General features: G+C 35.2%; 1 protein-coding gene across 1 annotated transcript; it reads right to left on the bottom strand.

The window, feature by feature from the left end:
- Positions 1-1,285: 1,285 nt before the first annotated feature.
- LOC140004615 (probable methyltransferase PMT19) lies at positions 1,286-9,737 on the bottom strand. The gene is made up of 6 exons (XM_072044742.1): positions 8,691-9,737; positions 6,056-6,266; positions 5,445-5,742; positions 3,559-3,948; positions 2,547-2,624; positions 1,286-1,591 (listed from the first exon to the last, which is right to left on the bottom strand). Exons 1-6 carry the CDS (start codon positions 9,393-9,395, stop codon positions 1,390-1,392), a joined length of 1,884 nt encoding a protein of 627 aa, XP_071900843.1. The 5' UTR covers positions 9,396-9,737; the 3' UTR covers positions 1,286-1,389.
- Between the last annotated feature and the right edge of the window lie 978 nt (positions 9,738-10,715).

The raw sequence follows: 10,715 nt of genomic DNA, 5'->3' as shown, positions 1-10,715 counted from the left end.
CTGAGATTTAGCAGCTTCAAATTCAGGTGAAAGACCAGCCAAAAAACTCATAATCGCCATCTATTCCCATTAAATTTGCTGAACTTTCACATCAAAACTAAACGATAATAACAAATTAACCTCCTCATAAGTTTTCTTAAAATCTATAAAATAAGTCATGATGGACTTATCTTGTTTTCTGCACGATAAAAGGGTTGACACAACTCATATATGCGAGAAATATTCCCTTTACCAGAATACAAAAATTCTAAATACTCCATTAACTCCTTAACAAATTCACAGTGATTAATTAAGCCAATTACCTCACTGTCAATAGAATTCCGTATTTGCAGGAACAATCTAGCATCTTCCCTTAACCATGTCTGTCTTGAACCATCTTTTGAAGGATCATCAGTCAGATGATTATCTTTATCAATACTTCGCAGATAAAGACGAACCATTTTACTCCAATCAAGGTAGTTAGAATTATTGAGTTTGTGGTCCGTGATCTTAGACGTCACAGGAACCATATCAGAGTTAACGACGGATTTTGTTTCTGCCATGGGTTCAAAATTAACAGAAAAGAAAGGACAGATCTGAACTCTTTAAAACAAGATTGAAGAATAGAACACAGATGTGTGCTATACAGAACCAGATGAAGCGAATGATGACTAATGAATTTTCTGGCAACGGACAGAGACCCTAACCTTGATGGTAATTTTGGATGGAATATCTTTCACATTTTTATTGAGAGAAAATGTTACATATATATACACGAACTAACACCTCTATGTTAGGAAAGTTAACTGACAATCAGCTAGAGTCCTATAATTAAGCTATCCCTATAATCAAGCTGTTCATAATAAATTCCTATATTAATTCTGTAACATGTCGAATAATAACATCCCAAACCAAGTTAGTCTCCTGATCATCTTCATTAGGAGATTTAGTAATAAAAACAGATCACTCTAAAATTGTAGAAGAACAATGAAATTTTGAAAATCTGATAACTTCCTTTTTTTAACTCTATATAAGCATTGGCCTAGCCTCAAGATTTAAACAACCTGAAGGATCTTTGGTTAGATCACACAAGAAAAGAAGACTTCTTTCGTTCAAAGCCCCTTCTTGTCAGGTATTGAAAAGGTTAGGATCGATAGAGGTAGAAAGTCCCAGGACTCATGTTTACAGCCATATGAATTCCTTTGAATTTAAAGCTCAAGCAGGCTCCAAGTCTCAGAACTTCATTGGCTTTCTAGCATGATTAGAAAGTGTTCTTAAGGACATTTTATGGACTAACAAACGGGCATTGCTCCAACCAGAAGGCTACAGAAGATAATGCTGTGATATTCTTCACTTCATCAAGATATTGCATGAATAATAAGACAGATAAGAAGTATAATTAGCAAGACATTATTGATGAGAGTTATCAATAAACAATATCTTCTCAGGATGGAAAGAGCTGATTTCATTGTGTGAAATCTTACTGTTCCATTTCATCCTATCCGTAACTTTTGTTATCTTCACAATGACGTCAACATGATCTCTTATAATAATGGCCCCTTCTGGCCGAAGAATCCTATACATCTCAAAAAGAATGTCAAGTATTTCACACCTGCACGTACGAAGATAAAGTTATAATCATTAAGTTTACAAATAATGTTTCTTTATTCAATTTGAATCTGTTTTTCTGTCTCCAAAATGCAGAGCATAATCCAGTCAACCACAGTAAATATGATCGCTTAATGCGAAAACTTGCCATTCTAAGAATGAGTGGAAAAAGTGCATCTGGTTCACAAATAAAGATGTACAAAAGCATGTAATCATTTGGTAATGTACATCATTCTGGACCTGCAGGAATTCTTCAATTTAACCATTCAGGAAGATGTAATGAAAGTAATTGACTCTGTTCTCTAGTTTCCAGTTGAATGGAGTTTGCTTTAAATGCTATTTAAAGATCTTATCAGACCATAAGGATAGGTTTAAGACTTTGAAAGCCTCTTTACAAGTTCTTGAATCATTAGAATAAACCTTGGAAACACTCAAGCACCATAAACACATCTGCATTGAGAACACATCCACTCAGATTCTTATGATGTTCAGTGTATTGCATTAGCAACTTATACTAGAAAGGAGGAACCCATAACCAAGTATTTGACAAGTTTACTGTAAACCCTTTTTCTAGTGAATGCCTTCTTAAAGCTGCATTTGTCAGATGTACTGTAGTATAAAAGTTCTTGACATACGTTGTTGATGTTTGTTTTCATTTCCTCCGTCCTAATGAAGAAACTTCGAAATCCTAGAAACTAATAAAGTACACAATCGATGAATTCTCAATCTTCGTAATGCATCCAACGATCTAATTTTTCCTATTTGGAACTGACCAAAAATGAATTCCTGTTTGAAATGAATAGCACAAGGCAACCTAAGGTTGACGCTAGCATGTTAAGACTGAATTGCTAATGTATTAAGCTGATTTTTTACGGGCATTCATTCTTCAAATCACATTCAGCTCGAGAATTAGTCATAGATATAACAGATAAATAGTAACAATATCAGTAGGAACTTACTTGTCCATATACATGCTAAAAAAACCATCTGCATGTATTAGATCATAAGTTCTTGGATATGTGGAGAAGGGCTCACACCTGTTCACAAGAAATTGTAAGAATCCAGAAAACTTTTAAAGGTGAAGAAGGGAGATAAGTTTGTTATCTGCATTCTCTATCAGATCGCTTAGTAGTTATGACCAAAACACAAATAAATAAGTGGCATACAGTTGACAAACTTATCATCCTATGTTTATTATCTTCATTCTCTATCAGATCACTTAGTAGTTATGACCAAAAAGCAAGTAAATAACTTACATACAGATGACAAACTTATTACCCTATTCCGGAGGAAGGCACAGTCCATGATGCTTTGAATATTTGTACATGCAGTGCACAACAAAAAAAATGATTTACAGCTTATGGCTTCTCCTAAAAAGTTGAACTCGTGATATTTTTTGAAGCAAAGCAATGACTGGAAAAAGATACACACACAACCAGAGCTAACATAATCAGCAACTTTTTATTCTTCATTTTACTCTCTGCATTTTTTTCTCTGATCTTCTTTTTCTGCTTACCAGGAAGCAGAAGAAACAATTTTAATTTTATTCAATTACAGCTTGTAGAGAATGACATTCTATGAAAAGTCCAACAAATCAACTTCACTTGATCCATAATCTAGGCCTTTAGCAGCATAAGCCCATTATGCAACACTTGACAACTGTCAAATGTCAATGAACCATCATGACTATATGCAAATATCTGTAATTCAAACAGATATATCTCTATTCTATTTTGTTGCATGTTGCATGTGATTGCTAACAGAGAGAAAACTTAACCGTGCTAGCTTTTCAACAGTAAGAAAACCTCTACTCCTATGCACATTTTTTTAATGGCTGAAGGGTGAAGGCATCAGTATTCATAAAAGAGAAACCTAATACAGACAGGCAAGGAAAGGGAAATGAGAAGAACAACTAAACTTTTTACTGATATAAGGAATGAACAGGACATAGAAATCTTACTCCAGCCTTACCAGTTCATGTAGGTTCCAACTAAGCCACGTTCGTAGACAATACCAAGTGTGTTATTCTTTGCATGATAAGGAACCACATTCATGACCCAAACTGGATACTGTGAAAGAGCAGCTGCAAAACCTCCTAAGCCTGAGTTCATGTCCATGATATTCCTATATCTTCCACGATTCAGATATTTGAGAACACTCCCATAGTACGAAACCCTTCTTTTCCAGAGCTGATTATCCTCATCGAAGGTTTTTGTTGTAATCCCTTCAATTGTAGCACTTCTTATCCTTGGTGGAACAGTTTTTAACCTTTTAGGCCACTTCTCAAGGGACCCTCCAGATGTATGGCGTATATGTTCCACCTTTGGAAGAGGAGTAATGCACGCTTCCATCTTCATGTACCTAAAAATGATTGTGCAATAAATAAAATAGATCAATATAGTCAAGCAGCTATTTTCTAGAGAGATAGCTTACACAGTAATTGTTTATGGGACATCAATGTCCAGTGATAAGGAGAATAAACAAAAGCCTAGACGGCTAGTTCAACTTTTATTTCTTTAAACGCATCAGAAAAGGGAAACCTCTCCATTTTACTGTCTGTTGTTTCAAGCAATCGATTAACTTAAGTTCATGTGCCAAAACCTTCTCCTTCCAATATGAAAGAGAGTGATATATTAAGGATCTCTAATGGCAGCAATATATCTACAACAATATTCCTCCATCACTTGGAACACAACTCTAGGGAAATAATTATAAGGTGATAAAATCAGCCAAAGACAGGTAAATGAATATGATAGCATAACAGAAAAGCAGTGTGCCTTGGCATGTAAAAGTTTTCATGTAGATTAATAGTTTCTAAAGTCAAAACCTTTTTGTCTTAGAGGTGGGAAGGCGGTGAAGGAAAAGGAAAATGGTCGTCAAAGACAAAAAATTAGACCTTCGACTATATTGGACTTTTGAAGACAAATGCAAACAATATATACTGTTGCAAAATAAGCTTTCTTGCTGCACAGAGATGGTTTGCCACTATGATTTCAAAAAGATAGTTCATGTCACATCTAGGCCTGTCACCATTTCTAGTCACAAATGAAAATTTTGAACCAAATCTGTTTTCCAGCTGATAACTCCTATGGTACACTCGATCTTCTCACCCTTATATAACATACACAGATTTGTTTCAAAGATTTTGGAGCATTCTAGCCGTCTTAATTTCATCATAAAAATTTTTTCCACATTCTAAATGTAGAAAGCTCTATTGGTTGTTGACATGTAGTTATAGTGGAAATGAGCTCCAGGTTCCCCTGGATTCAGAAGAAAGATCCAGATTCAATCAGATTTTGGTGTACTAAACTACCTGAACAGATCCAGATTGATTATGAACAGTCATCTGCACACGCAAATTGGACCCAACCAAACAAATCCAGATTATCAACCATACAACTAAGCAGCATTAGAGTTACCTTAACAAAAAAAACACAACATAATAATAATGACAATCATTAAATTCACTCTCCCTTCCCTTACTCCGCCTGAAATCAAAATACTCTTAACAACAATTAATCAGATGAAAAAAGTACTGTCTTAGCCAGGAAGATGTTTGAAAAGAAAACTCAGAAAGAACCAACAACGATAAAGTAGCAGTGGAGGATCTGATCACCAAGAAATCTATGTTTGAATGAAATGTCTTAACATATTTATAGTCACATTGTGAATTAAACTCTAACCAATAATGCTAACTAAAAGGTAACTTCACAGAATTTGTCCCTAGTGCATCTTCTTTAAATGGCAGAACTCCAAATGGGACTATTGCCAGAGAATGCATTCGCCCACTACACAAACACCTGTGAGTTGTCATCATCATTTCATAGGCTAGATGAAATTTTGAATACCAAACTTACCAGCCATGATCAGGATAGTCATCAACACAGAACTTAGGTGCTTTCCAAGTCTTTAATTTTGAGGCACAGTGAAGGTGATTAGTAGGCTTTTGCCACACTGCTATTGGACCACTCTCTCGAATCTTTTTCCAGCACAACCTTCTGGCAAGATCTTCCAATTTTTTTTGCTCCATTTCAAGATCACTGGCCTTTCTTTCCCAACCCTTGTAGCTGATTTTCCAACCAATAGGTGGTCCAGACAACACCCAGTATCCACCAGGACGCAATAGTCGGTCAATTTCCATGAGATATAGCCCACCTGAGATTTTACAACAGAAAGTAAGAGAAATTCCTTTGTCATAACCTAGTCTTCAACCAAAACAAGAGAGATTTTCTTGTGGTCATAGTTATCAAGACCATCAGGGCAACATATTCATCAATAATGAAGATACTAGATTCAAGAATTGAATTATTAAGATATACTATTTAGTCGTCACCAATACATTTAAGAAAACATTCAAAGTCAAACAAGTACAAGTTAACTAAATAAAAGCACATTTTGCACTTCAGAAATTAGCTTTGGTTGAATGTTTATGAACCATTGCATAAAATTTAGAAATAAGCATGTATACCATAGTCTGTCCATTGAACAAGGCAGCGAGAACAATGGATCATATCAAAACATCTTGATGGAAACGGCAACCTATATGTGCTAAGTACTCCAAGAAGAGCTGGAACACCTCTTTCAAGTGCAAATTGCACTTGAGCTTCATGTACATCTCTTGGAGCAATTGACACTGTCAATATGTCATAGTCCATTAGAGAGGCTCCAAAGCTTGCAACCTGAGAATAACATTTTTTATCACCTATCCTTTACAGTGGACAACTGATATAATTGATATTCTGCATTATATGATAGCAACAGGAAATGTCAAATAATAAACTGAAGGAGGTACTAAACAAAATACGACAAATAAACACGGTAAAACAACTTCTTGCCAGATCATAACTAAAACAGAGCTTCTTAAATCTTATTCTTTTAGAGCTGGCACTAGAAGCTTGTGTAGCTAAACAAATATAAGTCAAGTACTAATAACTAGAAGATTATTATTTGGCAGCTGTCCAAATTGTTATAAATCTGAGAAATAGAAAATATTGACATCCTTGAACCTTTTACTTGTCACACGATAAAAGGAGAAGCTAACTATAACTGAATAGTAAAAATAGTAGGCTCTATGAAGGTGGACCTCTATTTATGCGCCAATTGCAAATTCAATGTTTTAAGGCCCCCATAATGATAAAAGAAGGTCCAGTGATTGATTCAAGAAGAAAGAGTTTCAGCTGCATTGCTCCTTTAGTCACGGCTTTTTCCCTGTAAATCTTAAATGCATCTAGAGGGGAAGAACAGAAATCTACTTGGAGTTAATAAAAGAGGATTGGAGCATCAGCAAAATGTAGTCCATTGCTCAAAGAATGAAGTTTCAAGAAAGGAGTATTTGTTATTCAACAATTTACCTCAAATCAGATACTGGGGATAGTATCAACTGCAGTGCAGCATTTGTCTAAAAAAATCAAATCAACATGAGGCCAACTGCTATGTGAAATAATTTTTAGTGTCCTCATCCCCAGTCCCTTCCGGTTGGGACAAGGTTTCATGTCTTTGGATATTTCTGATCACTAACAATCTTAATTTACCAAGTGATTGCAATAATACTTAGGAACAACATGAACTTACCTAAAATGATTACAGATGAATAACTTGTCTCCGCAATATAAATGGTTGATTGTTTTCTACAAAAAATTACTTTATAGCTCTAGTTTGTGTTGACCTGAAGGACTACAAAATTGAGAAGGCATTTGAGCTAGCTGTTTTAATTCCATACTCTGAATACTAAATGTATGATCAAAATGAAACAACAGATCAAAAATAGAATTAAAAGACAAATGCATTTTCTTACGCCATGAACCACTGATTAACATTAGCAACAGCATATAGAAACAAAGGAGTACCACAAGTCAACTCATCAGTTACCCAAAATATAGCTCGAGAAATTCTTGCGTATTTCAAAAATGAAAATGCTATCAGGTATGCATAGAAGAAAAGTGAATCGCTGACCAAGCAGTAGCCATCTTATTATTCAACTAAGCACAAAATCTGCTCTTGATCCAGAACAAATTTATGCACAGGAAAACTAAAAATGCTAGCAGCTATATGCCTATTATTGTCAAATATGTTGATTATTAAATGAATACAATGAAAATCTTGCAGGGTTGAATGGAGACAAGAACAGAATAAAAGTTCATTAATGTCTGTGATCTTAGCTTTTTTTTTTCATTTTTGTCACAGTCATACTCTGAAACACCAGAAAACTAAAGTACTATTCCACTGCATTTGTTTATCCTACCAAAACAGTAAACTGTTGGTAGCACCTCATATTTCAACATCTTCCAATAAAGTATTTGGCATCCTCTCTAATTGTAAAAGGAGACTGAAATAACTTATGACCATGGTCCAGAAAAATCTGATTTACCAGTCAAACTGAAGAGAGTTTCACTCAGCCCTTTGGGGGACGACATGCTCAAATTCATCAAACCAAATGATTAGCTTCTGTGGAGAAATTCACCAATTAACTTTTCGAAGATGACAAAAAAGTTAAGACTCCCTTATTCTGATTAACATTAAATTCCCTTAGATCAATTTCAAGGATAGGATTCGAATATGCATCCAAATGAGAAGTTACTCTCTTGGAGTCTAGAGGAATCAAGAAAAGATGTCTATGCAGGCCAAACAGTTTAAAACAAAAGTTCCTTCTCTTTGGAGTAGTATAACCCTATTTGATATGCATTCATAATATGTTAGCTAGTAATTAACTACCCTAATGAACAATGTCTGCATAGCAGACTCATGGCTTCACCTAGATGCATTTAGCCAGGAAGGTGGAAAATTATAAAGTGTGACACACTAGAATGTGTATTTTCAAGATAGTAGCTTACTGAAAAAAGATGCAAAAGTTGTAAGCAAAATGAGTATTCTAGGTCAGCAGCTAATTTAGCAAAACAATTGAAGGATTTAAGTTCTTAATCCAGCTTAATTCACATATCTGTGATTCTAAACATTGACAAGAAGCTCAGAGAAGCACAATTTCCACACGTATCACAATTTCCCACCTCATTGAAACTAATAAAGAATGAACTCAAAAAGACAAAGCCATCCTCATTCTCATACCACAACTTAGAATTGTGACCAAAATTCAGAATTATACTCACCCCACATCCAACATCAAGCACAGTCCTTATGGCACCAGCGTTGAGCGGCACTACACGTTTCAATTGATCAATGTAACCCTTAACTCCTTGGGGAAAAGAAGTCCCTCCACCCGGAAAAAATAGCCTGGCACCTTCTAATCTTACCCAATTCTGGGTCTTCTTATACTCTATTAGGCTCTTAAAAGGCACATTCTTGAACCAAGCATAATCTCTGCTCATAGGCCATGAAAATGGCCTCTTATATCCCGCTGGCTTTGGCACCAAACACCTCAAATTTTCACCTTTTTCCGGGCAATGCCGCTCTTTGTGAAACCTTCTCTCAGCAGAAAACAACCTTTCCTTATTATGGTCTTGACAGGGACAGTAGTTTGTGTAATTCTTCGGGCAGGGTGGATAAGGCAGATGTTGGCTTTCTGTGGTGTCTTCCAGTGGGAGAACAAGCGCGTGCTTTGGCTCAAAGTTGAGTGATTCTTGAACACCTTTGTGGCTTGTGTTGAGGCTGGACTTCTTGACCTGAAAATCACAATTTGTATCTTCAAGACGAGCTGTAGAATGTGAAATGCTGGAGTAAGGGGAGTTGGTGTAGGAGCCAATGAAGTAGGAGAAAGAGCAGAAAATGGTGAGTAGCAGAATTTTGCACAGTGGTTTCCTCAGAAGGTTCTGAGCAGGTGATTTGAGTTTTGCTGGTGACGGTAGAGTAGGCATTTTTTCGAGCCTGGCTCGCAAAATGGCAACTCAGAAGAAAGATAAAGAGTCACTGACAGAGTAACCATTTGTCAATGATCAGAGAAATGGGAATTAGGATTGGGGAATATTAAAAAAAATATCTAAAGTTGGGATATAGTCCACATGCTGAAATACAAGCCAAAATCTTAGGATTCGTTTGGGAGTGAAGGATTTGGACAGAAAAGAAAGGGAAAGAAGAGAAAGTTTAATTTTCCTTTATTTGTTACTTTTTAGTAGGAAATAAAAGAAGGGAAATGAAAGGATTTAAGAGAATGAATAATAGGTAAAATTTTTCTTCCCAAATTGGAAAAAGAGTCAGAAGAAGCTTTGTGAAAATTTTTTAAAATACCTATTTTATCTTTAAAAATATCTTAAACACATATTTAATAATTTTTATGTCCAAAATCATTCCACTAAAAACACTCCTAAATAACATAACAATCCCTTCTCTTCTCTTCTCTCGTAACCTAAAAGTTTTCCCTTCTTTTCTTTTCTATCCTAAACTCCCAAACTTAAAGCCTTAAGCTCTTTAAGCCTTTTAAGAAATTTCTATACTCTGTTCTTGTCAGGATGAATTATGTCAAGATCGAGTAGTCCCCCTTAGAAACTTCATTTAACGTTTTTTGAAAAGAGTAGTAATGGCAATCAAGTAGAGAACATAGGACCACAAAGAAAAAGTCACAAAAGGCCAAATTCTATGACCTCATGTGCTTGTGTGTCATATGTACATCGTACATGAATAGGTCCCTCTGATCACCTAATTAGGTAGTAGCAAGTTTAAGATACTTCTTGTTTCCTTCTTTCACTCTTACCTTACGTCTGATTGCTATTGGGATGCAGACGAATCGAACCACCTCCTCAAATTTGAACTTGGCTCAAATTTGATCCGAATTCAAGTTGAGTTCGAGTTGATGAACCGAAATTTGAGTTCAAAAATATTTAATTCGTTAGCTCGTAAATTGACTTGATTATATTTTTTTTATTTTTTCATTTTAATAGTAAAATTATATATATCTAATATTTTATTAATTGTTAAGAAAAACTATTATTTTATTTATTTTTAAAAAATAAATAATTTTTTTTATTTTTTTAAACTCGAGCTCGAGTTTTACATTGAAAACTCGTCAATCTCGAGTTTGAATTCGAACTTCATAAAATTAAGTTGAATCTCAACTCGATTAGGCAAAAACTCAATTCGACTCGACTCATTTGCATCCCTAATTGCTACATACTGATTTACATCAGTACACATGGCACCACCTAATGTCAATTTAATGTAGAGCAAATTGTTTGGGTAGC

The sequence above is a fragment of the Coffea arabica genome, chromosome 3e (assembly GCF_036785885.1).
Source record: "Coffea arabica cultivar ET-39 chromosome 3e, Coffea Arabica ET-39 HiFi, whole genome shotgun sequence".
Taxonomy (NCBI): domain Eukaryota; kingdom Viridiplantae; phylum Streptophyta; class Magnoliopsida; order Gentianales; family Rubiaceae; genus Coffea; species Coffea arabica.
This window is presented reverse-complemented; position numbering and strand designations above follow the sequence as displayed.